At 51.3% G+C, this 19264-nt stretch overlaps 1 protein-coding gene across 1 annotated transcript in view; it reads right to left on the bottom strand.

The window, feature by feature from the left end:
• GRK5 (G protein-coupled receptor kinase 5) overlaps positions 1-19264 on the bottom strand; it is a 217268-nt gene that overhangs the window by 63408 nt on the left and 134596 nt on the right. Inside the window, exon 3 of the mRNA XM_047824946.1 lies at positions 7683-7795. Within this exon, the coding sequence (XP_047680902.1) occupies positions 7683-7795 (113 nt within the window). The remainder of the gene's footprint in view (positions 1-7682; positions 7796-19264) is intronic.

Below are 19264 nucleotides of genomic sequence, written 5' to 3'. Positions count from 1 at the left end.
CCTGCCCACCTGGGCACCATGGTTCCCGGACCCCACTTCTAAAGACCCAGCTGGTGTATGCTGGCCTGCATCAGTCCCTTCCCTGGTCCCTGCAGACCTAGAGGTGGCAACGGCCCTGACTTACCGCATCAGCGCCACTGATGTCCCCACCCTGCCTGGCACTTCATCAGCAGCCCCGCACTCACTCGTGGGTGGGCCTTCCATCTCCTGCCGGGATCCTGACTGAACAGTCCTTCAGATAGCTGGGCCCTGACCTTGCTGCTTCTCTGCTCCCCAGCTGGAATGAAGAAGTACTTACAAAGGGGCATCCCCCAGGGGTCTGACGGTGGGGTGGGCCTGGTCAGCCCCAAAGCCTGTATCTACCTGGGCAGAATGTTCTCTGGTCTCCAGCTGCCATCTGAAGAGCCCTCTTGGGCCTAGGTCAGGAAGGGAGTCACTGGCCCCGCCCCCCCAAAGGCAACAGATGGGATGTGACCAGACAAAGAAGGGAGGGAGGAGCTGCCTCCTGGCCATGTAGGAACACAACCCGAGAGTGGTAGCAGTGACCCCAAGGGGACCCCAGACTATCCTCGACAGCACCACAGTCCTTGTGTGCTTGTGCAACATACCCTGGCTGGGGCAAAGGTTAAAAAGAAGGAAGGACCTCTGGGGTGAGGTGACATATTCACTAGCAGCTGTCAGGCTCCCATAGCAAAGGGGCCACACCCTCACCTTCTGCTTATCCCATCGTCCTCCTGACAGCCTCAGCCCAGAGTGGCTCTCTCCCCACCCCCGTCCACCACCCCTGGGCTGCCTAGCTGCTGCTCCTCTCTCCCCTAGCCCCAAAATTATTTCTCCATCCTCATTCTCCAACAAGGCTCACTGTGCAAAGGCCTTTCACTCTCCCTATTACTCTTTCAGTTCTAAGGAAGAAGAACGTCAACCTAACCTAGTTCGGGCAGAACCGTTATCTCTTAGCTCCTAGAAATCAAGGATGGATTGAATAACCAAATTGTGAGGAGAATGAAAATGCAGCCAGGCCTGGACCACCAGGAACCAGCAACGTGAGGGCTTCTGGAACCCACTCTCATCTGTGTGCGCGCGCGCGCACGTGTGTGTATGTGTGTGTGCACGTGCCCACACGTGCCTCGTTCTCTCTCAGTGCTGACTGGCTTGCTCCAGTAGCACATGGCAGTCAACAGCTCTCAATATTTTTATTTTAAGCCTTCTTTACCAGAGAAGGACTTCTCCAGCTTACAAATTCTAGAGAAAGAGCTCATTGGCCTACATTGGCTCACATGCTCATCCCTGCTCCAGAAAACTGTGGACTGTGGGTCACACCATTAACAACATGGCAGCTTCTAGGACAGGAGAATGGGTGGGGTATCCAGGACACTGGAAAATTCCATAGGCTTCTGCTATATGAACCCATTTTATAAGTGTTAGACTTCTTCAAATGACCCTGATCCCTGGGTCTGGCTTCACCAACTGTTCTGAGGGTCTCTATGTCCATCTGAAGAATGGTTACTCCCCTCCCAGCTTCCTCTTTGGGGGAGAGCACAAAAGTGATAGAAAGACAAGACAAGGGGCGCCTGGGTGGCGCAGTCGGTTAAGCATCCGACTTCAGCCAGGTCACGATCTCGCGGTCCGTGAGTTCGAGCCCCGCGTCGGGCTCTGGGCTGATGGCTCAGAGCCTGGAGCCTGTTTCAGATTCTGTGTCTCCCTCTCTCTCTGCCCCTCCCCCGTTCAGGCTCTGTCTCTCTCTGTCCCAAAAATAAATAAACGTTGAAAAAAAAATTAAAAAAAAAAAAAAAGAAAGACAAGACAAATACTGGGTCTGAATTATAAGAGAAGCAGGATGCTTAAGTACTCTGATGAGACACAGCAAATTGTTTTACAAATAATTTCAGAATAACCAGGCATATTTAAAGCCAGGTGATTGCACACTGATTTCAAGTGATTCCCTATAGTCTAATGAATGGCTTGAAGTGCCTTTCAGCATTTCCTGATACAAGATTTCATTCGTTGTAACCTCATAGTTGTAGCTGCCAGTCTCCAAGATGGAGACTTTAATAATCCTTGCCTTCTGCTACTCATGCTCTTGAGAAGTCTCTTTCCATACTGAAAAGGGCTAACCTGTGTAAACATGATAATGGGGCCATGATAGTATGGAATCTCTGAGGCTAGGTCATAAAAGACATTGCAGCTTCTAGCAGGCTGTCTTGGACCGCTGACTCTGGGGAAAGCCAGCCATGTTAGAAGGACACTCAAGCATCCCCGTGGGGAGGTTCACATGGAAAACACAGAGGCCTCCAACCAACAGCCACCACCAAGTGCATAAACTTGGAAACAGCCACCAGCCAAGTGCATAAACTTGGAAACAGATCAAGCCTTGAATGACTGCAGCCCCAGCCAACATCTTAATAGAACCTTTTAAGAAACTGTGAGCCAGCAGCATCTCAGGAAAGCATTCCAAAATTTTTGACCCACAAAAGCCATGAGATAGTAAGTGTTTCTTGTTGTTTCAAGCCGCTAAGTATTGAGGTAATTTCTTACACAGCAATAGATAATGAATACTTAGTTTTCTAAACTCGTGGCTAGTATCACTCACTTCATTGAAATTTTCCTTTATGTATTTATTTTTCAATCTTTCATTTAATCAAAAAGCCAGTGCCATGAGGGCAGGCACTTATTTCTGCTCAGCGTGTAGCCGCCAACTGCTAGAACGGAGTATGATATACTGGATATATTCAGTAAAGAAGTGCTGAAAAACTGGTTGAGTATCTGCCAAACCTCCCCTAACCCCAAAGAGAAGAAACCTGCAAAGTTTCAGTCACACCCAAGTGGGGGGATAGGAGGGTTTCAGGTGAGCCGGGATGCCATCAAGGCTCCCAGAAAACAGGTGAGAGAGGCAGTACATCAATCTTCAAGGAGTCCGTGCAAAGACTCTGTTGTCCTGAGGAGGTTACACTGGAACCCTGACCAGATGGTCAAATCCTCTTTGAAACCAAATCTAGTCATGGCTTTGACTCTGGCCACTGACTCTGTTTCTCTGTGGGAGGCAATGAGAGAGTCCTTCTGAAGCTCCCAGAAAGCCCTTGAAAACCGAGATGAAGGCTGAATGACCCCTGCAGAATTACCTCTGATGAACGATACACACACCATCCTGTGCCCCACCCCCGAATCACCCAGGCCCCATTTTAAGACAGCTATGAGTCCCCTGCTTGACTTGAGAAACTCAGACATTAGGACTGTGCAGGAGAGCAGCCTTTCCCGGGGACTACGTCAGAGCCTGACGAGGACGGGTTATTTTTAATAAACTCCGCTTGGTAGGAATTCAACACAGAGGTGGGAACGGTGTGGACGGTGCTGGCTGAGCCAGGGAGCACCGGGGCTGTATGCTGCCTCCTTGGAGTTCCAGGCAGGATGGAAGGAAAAAACATATTTCAGACAAGAATTGCGCCAGCCCTGGAAAACTCAATAAAGTCTTCCTGCGTAAAAGAGGTGTTCCAAAGGCTGGTCATTTGACGTCAAGATGGGTGATGAAAAGGCCCCGCTCATTCCCAGAGATGCAGACAAAACGCAAGGGGCGGGTCGGCTCTAGGAGTGGCGGCCGCGTTAAGACGTATGTACAGAGCATTTGTCGCATCAACAGAGGAGCCAGACTCACATTTCCTTTCCAGAAAAAAAAGCTCTTGGTACAGGCCCAGCAAAAGGGAGCGTCTGCACGACCAGAATGAAAATGGGCATCCATTGGATTTTTTTTTTCTTCTTCTTCTCAAACTAACTATAAGTGTCTAACAAGACACGTGGCTGGAAAATTCCACTGGCTCCTGGGTTCAGCCTTGCCCTGCTCTGCCTCATCAACTCTCTAGATGAGTCTCAAAGCTGGTGATGCCTCATCGTTTCCAAATGGGGAGCAGTCTTCGTCCAGGGCTCAGGCTCTGGTCCTCATCTTTCCTTCCACATTTGTCTCCTTGGTCAGTTTGCCCAGCCCATGGCCCTAAATACCAGCTGTGTGTTGACAAGTTCCAGTCTTCCATCTCCAGCCCAGAACTTTCTCGCAGACCCCAGAATTGAACATCAATCTCCCCTCAATCATCTCCACTTGGGTGTCCGAAAGACCATCCAGCTGCCTGTGCCTAAAACGGAGTTCCTGGTCTTCCCCCAAATGCACCTCCCACAGCCTTTCTCTCCCACCACCCTTCCATCCGATCAGGTCAACACTTTGAAGCCATCCATAACTCTTCTGTCTCGCCCACACTGCATCTGAAAGTACTGTCAACTCTGCCTCAAAAACACGCCCCAAATGCAGTCACTGTCACCATTGCCGAATGCTCCCACGCTGGCTCGAGCAACCATCAGCTCTCATCTTTAGTAGCTCCTATCAGAGCTCCTACCTGTTCCAACACAGGAGCCTCAGGGATCTTTTAGAAACCTGTCGGATCATGCCACTGCTCGGTTCAAAATCCTCCAGTGGCTCCCCATTTCACTCAAAGTCAAAGTCAAAGTTCTTTAATGGCACAAAGTCTTTCATGACCACACCTCTCCTAGACCCCCCTCTGCCTTGCTCCCTCCACTCCAGCCACAGATTCCATGCCTGCAGGCCACCACACTAGCTGTTCCCCTGCCTGCCCTGCTGTTCCACCACACACTCACCTGGCTAACTCTTACAGAGGGTTCCGCAAGGTCTCCCGGCCCAAGGTCTCCCCACCAGTCAGTTCCTTCAGTCTTTCTCTGGAGCCCGCACTCCCTACTAACATACCATTCTGCCAGCACAGCCCAGTACTGAGGCTCGGGTGCGTGCTGGAGGGAGGACCCAGAGCAGAGGGTGCAGCAGGGAGGGGGTGTTGGGGAATGCTTCTGAGAGTAGGGTACGAGACAACAAGCAGGCATTCAACAGGCAGAGGGGAGGTGGGGGGCATTTCAGGCATCGAGAGTGAGGGAGCCGGGGCCGAGAGACTTCAGCCTCTGTGGCGGCAAGTCAGGTGGCAGGGCCAGAACGCACAGCTCAAGAAAGACCCAGGCGAAGGTCGAGGATGAAAGTGCAGGTTCGGGGGCCTGTCAGAGGGAGGTCTGGTATTCGGCCTCAGAACGTGGACTTTATCCTGGTTGTCCATGTCCCCCAGCCCTGGATACACAGTACGGTCATGGGTGACTTGGAAAATACCAATGTCTATTAGAAATAAGGGCCCATCCACTGGTAATGAGCACCCCTAGTGTCAAACTGTGGTCTCCAAGTACCATTTCCCAGTAGAAGGAACCAGGGCTCCTTGGAGATACAATGGACTCTACGTCTAGGGCAGGAAACATACAAGATGAGCTGTCACATCACATCCTACCACTTAGCAAAGAGACTGTCCATGACTCCTGGGTCTTCTCAAGGGCTCAGAAGCCAACCTGGGGGCCAACAATGAGACCATGGAGAATCAACCACCATGCATCGAAATGCATCCCGTGTTTAAATCCACACCTTCAAAACAAATTGGTTACTACTACAGAAGGGTGCTGGTGAACTGATTTGGTACTTTAAAAGCATAAATACAGGGATAGAATGAACGAACTTTATCAGTGGGTAACCAAACAGTAATTGAAAGGAACTGTCACCCAGTTAGCAAATGAAGAAGGGATGACAAAATTAGAATGTCGGCATGCTGCAACCCCTAATTTATCAACAGATTTAGGCACTGAATACCTAAACCTGCTGCCATCTCTAAAAGAAAGACAAGCAGATGGTAATGTCCCCTGACAGAAGAACACAAAACCACTTATGAAGTCAGTCCCCAAGCCCTTGCTGGGGGGAAAAAAAAGGAACCTGAATATGATCAGGTTTCTAGATTCAATGAGCAATTTACAAGCAACACAGAGAAACCTCATGACACATGAGGTGACAGAGCAGAATTCAGACTATGGGTCACTCTTCTGGATGAACAAGGAGAGATGGTTATAACCTGTCAAAACATGCATTTATGAAAAGTATGAGAAAGTTGGAAATTTAAACACAAATATTTGATGATAATAATTACTTTTTTAGAGCTGCACTAAGGGTATTGTGGTGATGTATGTGTGTGTGTGTGTGTGTGTGTGTGTGTGAGAGAGAGAGAGAGAGAGAGAGAGAGAGAGAGAGAGAGAGAGCGAGAGCCCTTATCATGTAGGGATACCTACTGAAATGTTCACGGGCAAAATATATATGATATTTACTACAAAATGCTACAGACGGGGAGGACATGGTCAAACAAGACCGGCCAAGAGTTTGTAATTGTTGAAGCAGGGTGAAGGGCGCATAGACTATTCTTTGACTTTACTTTTTACAGTTTGAAACTATGAGAAGTTATGAAAATATTAGCTCTCACCCTCCACCCCACAGAGATTCAAATTAATGAGTCTGGGCTTCAGCTCAGGCACTGGTATTTTTTGAAGGCTCCCCAGGTGTTTCTACTGCTCAACCAAGGTTGAAAACCATCGTAGTCGCTTATGTGAGACATGCTGGGAGCCTCCACTGAGACCAAGACAGAGGTGATGGAGGGAACTGGTCCGTGGGAGGCCAAGGAACCAAGCACATGGTCTTTGATTAGATGGGGGAGGAGATGAGGAAGATGGAGAGGTCAAGGACATTGCAAAGATTTCAGGCTTGGGTGACTATGGGTGCTGGTCACTGGAGTAGGGAACATGTCAGGCCTGGTAGCTTTGGGGATCTGGGGAAAGGCGACTTTTGGTGGAGACGCTCAGTGGGCAATTTGGCTTGCAAATCTACAGATCCACATTGAGACCCTGAAGCAGACACAGAAACTTGGGCCCCACAGCGCTGTCCCCCAAACCGAGACAGAGGGCAGGATGGCCGCAGCCAAGGGTGGCATTAGGGCCGCTAGAAAACAGCGGTCTCTCGGGAGCCTGGAAATACCCCACTCCTTACATGACTGGTCTCCATTCCTTGCCCTCCCACCCACTGTCCACCTTCCTTGGATAGACACCCAAAGGGCGGTCTTCCAGGCTGAGGTGAGAGGCCTTCCTGCACAAGTGCTGAGAAATTCCTGCTCATTCCTACACCCTGTCCTAAAAGCCCATGCAGATCAAGCACCGTTTGTTAAACCAATGACTAGGAAATCTGAAGAAAGTCTCCATATGGTATCAAACATAGCTACACATGCCAGCAGCCGCTGGAGCCAGCAACTGTCAGATTGGCTTGAAATGACCAACATATGTTCATCCCACAAAAGTTCACTTAATGCCTATAGGTGCCAGGCCCTGTGCCCTACGAATCTCAGGTCCTGGCCTCAGGGAGCTTGCATTCTAGCAGAGAAGTAGACAGTAAACAGGTACACAAACACAAGCTTTGGACTTTTAGAAAATGGGTTTTCAGCCAAGAGAAGGGGTCATGGAATCCAAGCGTCATCTTGGGGTGTCATCCAAGTTCCTCAGGCACTACCTGGTATACTAACCCAGGATCCCAGAATCAGAGAACCGACAGGGCTTCACTTTAAAGCAGCAGTCACCGAGGCCCACAGAGGAAGGTGGGTCACCCGTGGTCACCCAGCAGGTGCAGACTTGCAGACAAGTCAGTACTCTCAAAGTCTGCGCTGGACATCTCTTGAGCAACAATTTCATTCTCACCCTTATAAATGATGTGGCCTATCTTCTCCTTTGGGCAAACACAATCACTGGTCACAGAGGACCACAGGGCCTCCCCGGGAGCAGGGACTTACCACTGAGTCCAGGAACTGAATGTAACACTCCAGCCCGGGCCTGGTTTCGCAGAACTGCCGGAAAAGCAGCCTCCCAATTGGCTGCTTGTCACATAAACTGCAGTAATCTCTGTCTGGAAACAGAGGGGGAAAAAAAAGAATGTGGTGAGATGCAGGAGAGAGCCAGGCTGGGCCATCCAATCAACCCACACCTGGATCCGGAGCCCCAGATGGATGGAGCAAGATGACTGGCAAATTCTCAGGACCCCTTATTTATCTCCAGTCTGTGCAGACTCAGAGGGGACAAGGGCGGTGTAGAGGAAGGACCGGTTATGACCCAAACTCTAGTTCCTAGCTCACTCCTCCTTCCTGATGCCAGATGCCAGCAGTTCTGGGGATGATGCCTCCACGCCCTGGGGGGCCGATCACCCTGTCACACTCCCCAGTTAGTGACTGGATAAGGGTGGCAGGCATGTAACCCAAGCCAGTTCCGATCAGAGTGGACCACAGACTGTGCCTGGGCACACCGAGCAGAAGTGCTCTCTCTCCCTCTGGGTGTTGGGGTGCATGGGGGTGAGGCCAGGGTCTACTTGCCGTGTTCTTGACCCTGCAAGGAAAGTTGTTGTGATAATGAGGCTCACGCACAGAAGAGGTCAGAGCTGGGAAAATGACACCCACCACCGTGTCCTCACGGTGTCATGAATCTCTGGATCAAACCATGCCTGCAGCTCAAACCACATCCGAAAAGTTGATATATGAGCTGATTTCAAAATTACTTATAATCAAAAGCATTTCAAATTATGAAAACCCTGCATCTTCCAGCTGAGGAGCTAGAGGCATGGAAATGAGAAGTGACCAGCCCTCAGCCACTCAGCAGCCAAGAGAGTTCTAAAGAGGAAATGTAGTGTAACACTCCAAGCCTGGATGCCTGGAGACCGGGTGTGAGCCAATGACCTGCTATGTGACTTTAAGCAACTCACTTGCTCTCTAGGCCTCAGTCTTCCTCTGAAAAATAAAGGCACACGTTGGAAGTAAGATGGGGAGAGGGGATCTTCTGGTTCTTCCTTAATGATGCCAAAGCCTCCACAGGTGATTTCTTTGACCAGAAAGATGCTCAAAGGACCGACTGAGACACGGTGCCTCCTGCCCTCTCAAGCACTGAACACCGGATCTTTGATTGTGCAGCTGCACTAGAAACAGTCAGGTGACCTCAGGAGCAAACCAGAAGGAACGACTGTATCCTCCTCAAATGCAGAGGAGGAGCAAGGGTGGGGTGGGGTTGGGGGGGGGGAGTTCCTCTGGACATCAGGAACACAATAAGGATATGCATGCAACCATCAACTCACTTTTACACCCAAAGAGCTTTACAGAAAGTAAAGCTCTGACTTGAAAGGAGAGTGGTGGCTGTGAGCACCGGCTCGGGAGCTAAACTGCCTGCGTTCAAACCCCAGCCTCACCAGTCACTGCCTGTGCCCTGAGGCAACTGACTTAACACTTTTATTTTATTTATTTATTTTTTTAAATTTTTTTTTCAACATTTATTTTTTTTTGGGACAGAGAGAGACAGAGCATGAACGGGGGAGGGGCAGAGAGAGAGGGAGACACAGAATCGGAAACAGGCTCCAGGCTCTGAGCCATCAGCCCAGAGCCCGACGCGGGGCTCGAACTCACCGACCGCGAGATCGTGACCTGGCTGAAGTCGGACGCTTAACCGACTGCGCCACCCAGGCGCCCCAACACTTTTATACCCCAGTTTCTCCATCTGTAAACTGGGGATAGTAGTCATACCTATCTTCTAGGACTGTCATGAGGACTAAGACAATGCATAGGAAAGACTCAGAACAGAGCATAACACATAGAAAGTGCTTACTAAACACCATGTCATCATTGTGTTTGTCGGGTTTTTGGTCTGTTCCATCTCCATTCCTTCAAGGAATCTCCGCTGAGTCTGCAAAAATCCAGCCCTGGGTTCCAAGGGAGCCGCACGACGGGCACATGACCCTGGGCTAACCAATCAGAGCCCTCATCTCCCAGACACAAGACCGGATGAAGGACCGGCACCTGACTCAGCCCTAAACAATAAGAGGTCCCTGTTTCTGCCACAGTGATAGGTTCAGAAACAGACATGTGACTCAGTGCTAGCCAATCAGAGCTCTCTATCTCCAGGCCGGAATGGTGGTTCAAGGCATAGAAGTTGAGTTGGTGGGAGTCCTGTAGAAGTTACAGGAAGGGCACTTGCTTCTCCTTTGGATGCCGAGGTCTTAGGACCAGTCCACCAAGAGCTGCCATAATTGTCTCTCCCACTGGGCAGTGAGAACCCACAGAGGATGAAGCAGGGGAGAAAGCAGGACTGAATGTCGAAGGAAGAAACCCCGTGGTGTGAACATCTCAGGAGCCCGTGAAGCCAGCCTCACCGAGGCCAGCCTGGTGCCTGCACATTTATTTACCCGACAGAATGTTGAAGTAACTTGGTGTTGGGTTTGTGTCTCTGGCAACCAAAAGAGCAAGTGCCTAGGCATACAGGCTGGAGAGTTTTACAGCCCACTTCTCCTCTCATGGGTAAACTGGCTGAAGGCAGGAACTGTTTTTGTGGGCAGTCACCAGTTCTAAGTACACTGTGTAAGGCACTCAAAAAGTTCTCATTCTCTCCTGAGTGGATGCTTTGATCAACACAGATAGCCACCTTCCAAGTTCCCCCTCTTGATCCCTCGTCAAGTGGTTTCGGGGATGAAACTCGCCTTGGACTGCTGCCTTAACTCCCTTACCTTTCCATGCACAGATGGTTCACAAATGGCCACTCCAACAAACATTTAACCCACCTCGATGTGTGCCAGAATTGATGTGGGGCAGGGGGGAGGGAACGGGATGCAATCCCAGCCCTCAGGGGGCTTGGATTCTGTTGAACAGGGTGGAATGTGTGCGTGAGCAGACAAGATCCCAAGTGACAGTAATAAAATGTCAAGTTAGATGAGTGTTATCATCAGCCACAGCAGGGAATCTGGGAGGGAGGGAGCTAAGAGGGTGACAGGTCTGTGGCCTGCACCTGTTAGCATGATGCCCTGTAGATACAGCCTGCGTTCTCACTGCCTCCCACTGAACCTGATCCCCCCCACCGAGGTGAGGAAAGCAAGCTACCTCATCCTTTCCCAATCAGCCGAACCTCCCCAGCACAGACAGAATGGAAGTAAAGTACCTTGTGTCAAACTCCAGTTTTATTCAGTTATGGCAGAGAGAACCGCATGGCTGATGTGATTTGAACGATGGGCCCCTCCCCATTTCCAAAAGCAATTAAGAGATTTCATGTACCATATTGTGATTCCTTAAGGGTTCATCTGACAGGATTTTTTCTCTCCATATGGCGTTTGCTGTCAGTATGGAAACAAGACTGTTATAAACTCGCAGCACAGTAAACACCATGTGATTCCAACACAAGCTGTCAGCACCTCAGTTCCATGCCTCTCCCAGCTGTACAGAGGATCCCAGGCAAGAAAGCCACTCACTGGAAGCCCGGAAAGAAAGAAAAGAATCAGTAATCATCTATTTGGATTCTTTTCTCAGGCTTCTATAAAGATAAATGGGCTTATCTTCTGAGGAAGCATCGCCACCACCACCACCAAAATCAAAATGCAACATTTGTGGTTCCTTCAGAAATAAAGACGGAGGCCATAGAAGGGAGGCTATGAATTTGGAAACTGATCAGAATGACAGGAGGAGATGCAAATTGGCAAGTGCAAACCCAAGGTGCTGGTCGCTTCTGCAAAGTCAGACCATACAAGTTGGAAGCACAGGGAGGTCTGTAATACGTCTGCAGAGGGGACCTTTCTTCTCAGTTTCCACAGAAGCCTCCCTGTCATTGAAACCCAGCTTGCAAGGGCCCTGCCCACACCCCTCCTCCGAAGTGTGATCTGTTGGGCTTGGTGGGGAGGATCTTCCAGGAAAGAAGGGCAGAGCTTTCTCTCTCTGTCTCTGAATCTCTCTATCTCTCAGGCTGAGAGAACCCTGGGATGTTATGCACATAGGCATGCACGTGCTGCACACACACACACACACACACACACACACACACACATGCCCACTCTTCTAGAAAGTGAAAATCCTGCTTTGGGCTATGTGTCTCATTGGCCCTTCCCTCCAAGCCAGAAAGATGCTATCGTTATTCAAGTTATGAGAGAGCATCGGGCTCCTCTATTCCAAAGTACCCACCGATCATCTAATTATTCTAGCTTTACTCTTGTGGGTCCTTCATTTAACAAACTGTCATCCAAGCTCTCCTGATTTTTGATACAAGAAGGTTCCTTCAACTTTAAGCCTCTCTTCTTGAATTCAACAACTGGGGGTGTGTGTGGAAGAGTGGGAGGAAACATATCTTAAACTTACTGGCTGGTTAATGATCCAGTAATGGGCTTAGCGTTAACAGCTGGTGGTCAGTTGAGACCAAGAATGGGGGTGTGGCCTGTGTGACATGACATCTGACCTTCGCTGTGGTTAACAGAGGTCTAGTGGATATGGCAGGCTGGAGCATATCTAGAGGAAGGTGACTAGAAATGGGGAAGGCTCTAGGCCCCTTATAAGCTCTAGGACAGCGAGCTGTGTCCTTGATCAAAGGGCTGAGTGCCCCAGGGAGAGGCTGGGTTCACCAGCCCCTAGGTGCACGCAGGAGTGTGGTGGGAGATAATATGCTGCAAAGGCAGGCTGGGCCCAGGAAAGGGCTGGGCTCCAAGGCCAAGGAGACTGGAATGGATTCAGTGTCCCACCACGGATCATATTAGAGCACATATTATTCAAGTACAGTGCACGGGATGCTGGGCAATGGGGTGGCGAGCAGGGAGCCCGCTCAAGAGCGGTATCAGTGCCCTTACAAAAGAGACTCCTGAGAGCTCCCTCACCCCTTCTGCCATGTGAGGACACAGCAAGCAGATGTGCGTTTGTGAACCAGAAAGCAAGCTCTCGGCAGACACCGAACCTGCCGGCACCTTGATTTTGGACTCTCAGCCTCCAGAGCTGTGAGAAAGAAATGTCTGTTGTTTCAAATACCCAGTCTGTGGTGTTCTGTTCCAGCAGCCGGCATGGACTTATTCGCTCTATCGTCTCGGGCAAGTCTCTTAACAGGGGCCCAGCCGCCTCACGTCTCACCCAGACACGCTGGGTTAGGCCGAGGCCGCCCGGGGGGATTAGCAAGATGGGAGAGCCCCTGCCCGGTGTCAGCACCTAGCAGGTCCCACATGAAAGTCGCCCCTCAGACAGATCGCAGCTCTTCTAGAAGACTCAAGAAATGGTGGCTTTTACTTCTCGGAAGGTTCAGAAAGAAAATGGGAGGTAGCCAGTGAAAGCGGACTGGACTCCACATCACACCAAAGAAGGCAAAGGCCGCCCCTCCTGTCGCTGAGCAGTGGACTCCCGGCTGGGAGAGGGCAGGGGCCAGGGCGCTGCCGGCCCTCCTCTGCCTCACTTGGAGCCTCCCTCTCAGAGAGAAGCCACACGTCCCCACAGCACATGGCCGAGGTTAGGCTCTCACAACCCAGTCAATTCCTTCAAGACTCATAACCCCCGGTGGACTCAGAACCAGGAATGATATTGATAGTGCAGATAAATAAATGCTGTCACTGTTTTCATTCTTTTCGAGTGACATGAAATGGGAACATACTTTCTTAATTAAGAGCTGTGGTATGCGGATGCTTGGAGGGCAACCAGATTTTCCCAACTGAAGGCCAGAACACAGGCAGCAAGGACAGCGTGGCTCCCCTCAGAAGGCCACAGACCCAAGTGAGCGAGGCCGCCACCCTCTGCCCCCGGCTGGGAGAGTTGGCCTCTGTCCCTCACGGATGGGGAGCAAGGAGAAGTCACAGCTTGGGGGGGGGGGGGGGGTCGCTGACTGAAACCTGCTTGGGACTGTTTTCATTGTTGCCCCAGGCGCTCCTTGAACTTGGGCCAATGAAAATGCACGTTCCATTTCAGAAGTAAGAGCAAGAAAGGCGGCTTCCTGAGGAAATGGAAACGCTAACACCGGAGCCCTTGGAAATGAAACCACATGTTTATTGTACATGAGGGGTTGGAGGGTGGGGGGAGCCCCAAAGGCGATTTCTGGAGCCATTTTTCTACCAACTGGAGGTTTATATTACTTCATTTTGTTTCATTTTGTTTTATTTAACATTGTTTTTTCCAAAATACCAGGTTTTGGGGGTTGGCTTTGTTTTTAGGTTTTTGGTTTTTTTCGGGGGGTGGGGAGGCGCTGATGTGTCCTAAGGTAATTTAGGAAAACAGATGTGAGGAGAGTGGATTAGGCAGGGGCCACGAGCCCTTCACTTTGCCATTCCCCGGGTCTACAACAATAAACAGAAAAGTGATTTGAAGAGAGCTTTCTCTTAAAAATTCCTGCCAAAGCTGGAAAAAACAATCAAGTGCTTGCTCTAAGGAAAAAGCTCTCTGACGTTTGAAAGGCAAGATAGCATCACGGATCACGGCAATTCCTCACAGCCCACCTCTGGGAAGGAGCAAGAGAAGAGAAGGGAAACATTTGGTATTTGGTCAGCTGAGCGGGTTCCTATTGCTTCAACAGAGATGTTTGTATGTGAAAAGAAAATGACATATGGCACATTACACAAACACACCCAAGCCAAGCCCCATCTTCCTGGGCCTCTTGTCCCCCTCATTCTGGTCTCGAGTTTTACTGCGAGTCTGGGAAAGAGCCGGGGCTGAGCTGGACAGGACACAGAGCATATGCCGTCGCCGCAGGGCCCTCTGGGCAATAATGGGGCCCCAGAGTCAGGCAATGACCTTTCCCGTATCCTCAAGGCCAAGAAAAGCAAACAATTTAGATATTCCCTTGCAGTGGTGATGAAACCAAGAATTGGGTGGGGGAGCGGAGGAGTGGGTGGTGCAGGTGGACCCAGGGAGCAGCCAGGTGGACAGAGACACTGTGCAGGCAGTAGCTGGGATGAGGGTGGCACGTTGGAAAGAGTCGGGGGCCGAGCTGGGACCCGGGTTCCGGGCCCGGCTCCTCTACCTGCCACCACCAGATGAGAGTCCCGAACCACTGTGCTCCGAGCCCTCTTCTATGCTGTGAGCCCACTGCTCTGTGACTGGAAGCCTTCCTTCCACGCTAGCACTAGCTGAGCGTGGCAAACCAAGGGACATTAGCAGGAAGGCCCCCGGTATATCAGCCGTGGTAGCTCCTGAAAAGCTCCCGGCAGAACGGGAGACACGCCGGTGTGTGACCTCTGGTTCTTTCTATGTGTCTAGATTTTCAGTATTTTTGCAAACGAGGGGAAAGCACCTGTTCTAAAAACACAGCTACAAAATCACTGAGACCAAGAAGGCCCTTGGAAGCAAAGGAGCTGTAACCACCAGACATGTCCCCCTTTTAGTTGCAGGACCCGGGTCACATGCAGGTGCTTCTGGGCACTCCGTGTTCACCCCAAGTGGCCTGCGATGCAACCTTCTGGAGACTGGTGCCAGGCCTGCTGTGGCGCTGGCCACCGGGACAGCAACACCAATGGTGGACGCTGTCCCTCCCTTGTGACCCAAGGCCCTCCCTTGCCCCACTCTGCCCACAACCAGCCTGAGGATGCTATTCTCTACAGTCGCATTCTTTCTACCAGCTCTTTTCTCCTTGAAAAAAAAAATTTCCATGCAGATACAGGCAGTTTTAGGAACTGAAATACCCAGGCCACGCCCGGGCCAACTGCATCAAATCTCTGGAGATGCGTCAGGGGTTTTTAAAGCTCCCGGGGTGATTCCGGCTCTGTGTTAACTGTAAGGTCTGAGCTCACATTTCAGCCCCAGCCCCTGGAGCAGTGCCTGGCTGGAGCTGAAATGCAGGTGTATGTGTCAACAGACAAAAGATGGAACCAGGGAATGAACAAATCAATGTGACGTGGAGGCCACTGGCTGCCAAACAGGGGAGTAGACGTCTCAGGCCCACACCCTGCCCCCCCGACACACCCCCCAGTGGTTGATCTGTCAGAAATGAAGGTCCCCCTGTAGAACTAGAGGACAGAGTCGTTCCTAGCAGGGCCTCAGTCCAAGAGAAACAAAAGGGCTCAGGGTGCCCGAGCCGAGGCAAGGCTGCGTGCTATGCTCGGAGGGGACACCGGGGTGGGTCCAGAGTCCCCAGAAGTGAGGTGGGCCTGAACGTGGGGTCCTGCCCTACCCTGCTTTCTGGAAAGCTCAGCCAGAGCCATAGGAATGGGGCCAGGGGACTGGACTTTGCCTCCAGCACCTTCTCTGACCCCTCTATGACCTCAGACCCATTATTATTGTCCCTGGACCTTGGTTTCCCCTTCTACAAAGTGAGCCTGATGAATGAGCGGAGCTTAAATGAACTCCCAATTTGGCAGTTCCTGTGAGGAGCCTCGTGGGGATGGAGACACCATGGGGCATGGGGCCCTTCTCCAACATCGGAACTCCAAGTAGAGCACACAACCTTCGGGGGCCTACAGCCCACAAAGCTGCCTTCCCGCCCACATCTGCACTGTGACCGGCGCAGGAACAGAGCAAGCACACGCTTAGAGGCAAAATGTCCAGAAGGCCCAGGAAGGGTGCTGTCTGGGGGCCGGGAGCCCTGGTTTCTATCAAAGCCCACTACACTTTGCCATGAGGCCCGGGGGTTGTTACTCCCCCCTCTCTGTGCCTCAGTCTCTCTCGAGGGCTTTTCTGGCTTACTCTTGGATGGCGATGCCTGGCCCACCCTTACTGTGAGCTGCGCTGGCCTGGGAGGTGTGGGGGCCCTGAAGCCTCCAGGGCTGCGCCATCCAGGGCCCCAGGGACTGGCTTCACCTGGAGCTATGAGCTCATGAAGCAAAAGCCACGGCAGGGCGGGGCCAGGAAATGGCTGGGCAAGCAGGGGCCAAGGCAAATAGCAGCCTCTATACAGAGAGGCAGCTGCTTCTTCCTGGGCCGGGGGCCAGGGCCCAGTGAGGCTCACAGCTGTGCTGGCCAAGGTCACTTGAGAAATGAATGCCCGGGAAGGTGGAAGCAACTGATGACCTCCTGAAAGTCGTGACGTCTCAGGGTCTGAAGAGCCCCAGCTACAATAATCCTCTTGCCATGAGCCCCATCGGAGACTCAGCCGACCTGAGTTTGTACACTTCCAGGAACTGGAAGCGCTTTACCTGCGGAGTGTCCAGTGCCCTTTGTCAACATCATGTTAAGAGTCCATTCTTATTGTGAGGTCAAACCTGCCTTTCTGTAATACCTGCTCCTAGGTCCTCATTCTTGGGATGCAGAAAATGAATGTCAGGTGACAGTTATTCTCTGGTCCCGGGGCCTTCTTGCAGGTAAACTGGTTTCCTCTAGCCGCTACCTTATGACTTCCCAGAATACCAGCCACATGACGCACCTAAACTGTTTCCCCGGAGGGCTTGGCCCGCTGGAACCCGATCCAGGTTTTTGGCAATTAAACGTGAAACCGCGTCAACAGCTCCCATCAAGCCGTCCTTGCCTAAGTCAGCCCCAGACGCACGAGGGGCTAGAGTGGGGAAGATGTTCACGGCACAGAGTTCACCCGATGTCCATGTTCCAGACAAGAAACGGGAGAGGCATGTTGTTTCTGCAGAAACTAACACAGAGAAAGCTGCAGTCTCCATTCAGCATGCTTGGCTGAGCTATAGCTCAAGGGGGTGAGGATTCTAGACATGGACTTTTAGAGTGTTTGGCAGAGCTAGTTTCCAGAAAGAGATGACCTCTGGGCCAGGCAGCGGCTTCCCCACTTTGCCACCTGATGTATAACGATGATAGTAGGAACAATAATAGCTGACATGAACGGGCTGCTTGCTGTATCCCAGGCACCACCTTGCTAGGCATGTTACATGCTTGTTTCCTGCAGTCCTCCTAATAGGCCTATGAAAAGGATGCTATGATCAACCTATTTTTAGATGCCAACAGAGGCACAGAGAAGGATTAGCACAAGGCCACAGAGCAGCAAATGACAGAGGCAGGATTTGAACTCAGCTCTTCCTGGTAGCGGGACAACTGTTCTGGAACTTTTAGCTTCTAGGGATCCACAGCGGCAGCAGGCAAGGACCCGAGACCCTAAGAAGTGGGGCGAGATCTCACCGGTGGCACCATCTGGCAACTTCTGGGGGGTCCATGGGGAATGGGGCACCCCTGTAACCCGGACCTCCCTATGGCCAGGGGTCGTCCCACGATCACGGGCCCAGGGCTGCTCTGCACGCTGAGCCTGGGAGCTCCAGCCTCCACACACGAAGTACTGGAAAAGCCATGACAGCTCAGCGGCCGGCTATCAGCTGGACAGTTACACGCCGCGGGCTGGGCCAGCACAGGAGTATGATTTGGAATGCCTTCTCTCCTCTCCTCCTCCAGAACATCTGATCCAAGTATGCTGTCCCCTCCCTGGCTCTGAGCTCCTTCAGCTCAGAGGCCTGCAGCACACCTGTGATCACGTAACTTATGTGCTGTCTCATTCCTCGGGCTCTTATCCCCAGAGTTGGCCTTGCCTCTTCGGCTGAGCCGCAAACTATAAATTCTCTCTCCGCTGCCACCCCCTTTGCATCCTCTGTAGAGTCTGGGACAGTCTGGACACTATGAGGTCACCAATAAATATAGGATTGATTGAAGCAGAAGCAGCCATGAGAAAAGTTATTCACTGGGATCCTGTTTATACTTCTTTTGTCAAAACAAATCCCTTGCTCCTTGAAGATAGAAGTCTTAAAGTCCTTGGTGTCTACAAGTAAATGCTTGGCTTTTAATAGGGTGTTGGAACTGCATTTCATAGCACATTCCTGGGCTTGGACCTACACGGAGGCAAGTCCTTAAGCCAACAGGACAGAAGTCCAAGCAGGGCCAGACCCAACTTGGAGCAGGCAGGGCCAGGCTGCCTTGTTCCCTGCAAAGCCCAGCACCTGGCACTGAGCCTGGCTGGAGCCGTGGCGCAGGAACATTCGACGAGTGAATGAATAGAATACATTAACGACCTAACTCATCAATTTGCTAGCCATTGGCTGTGTCCTAACATACCTGTTTCCAAATTCCTCCCTGTGCTGGGTCAAGTTAACGAATGGAGCTGCCATACTGGAAATGGAGCCCCTTTCCGGCACTGACATGGCCCCCCTTCACAATGCAATAATGTCAGAGCTGGAGAAAGGGCATGTTGCAGAGCGTGGCCGTCTACTCTGCAGAAAACCTGGAGGAAAGCCAGTCTGACACCCTCACCTCCCAGGTGGGGAAACTGAGGCCCGGGTAGGGAAAGGGTCTCATCTTATCCATCACCTCAGGGCTCGCTCAGCCGCCTCGGACGTTCCAATAGTGATCAGGGAGTGGAAGTCGTCTAGTAAAACTCAAAGACCCTCACCCAAGAGTCCCACCCAGGCCTGGCACAGAGACGCCCAGTCGAGTCTTTTAAAAGTCCCTCTTGGGAGCTGGCATTTTGTGCGCGGGCAAGTGTAGCTGCTTCTGGCAGCCTGAAGACCTGTAATCGATGCCACACAGGTGCCTCATATAAATCTTCAAGGGCCGTCTCTGCATGGAGCCAAGTAGAGGCTTTTAATCGTCAAGAAGAAAAAAAGCAAAACACCTCATGCATTTTCATTTTTATCTAAGTAGAAGAGCACAATCAATTTGCAACGTGTAGCACTGCTTCTCACCAA

Source organism: Prionailurus viverrinus, chromosome D2 (genome assembly GCF_022837055.1).
Source record: "Prionailurus viverrinus isolate Anna chromosome D2, UM_Priviv_1.0, whole genome shotgun sequence".
NCBI classification, from domain to species: domain Eukaryota; kingdom Metazoa; phylum Chordata; class Mammalia; order Carnivora; family Felidae; genus Prionailurus; species Prionailurus viverrinus.
The sequence above is the reverse complement of the archived record's forward strand: the minus strand, read 5'-3'. Positions and strand labels throughout refer to the sequence as shown.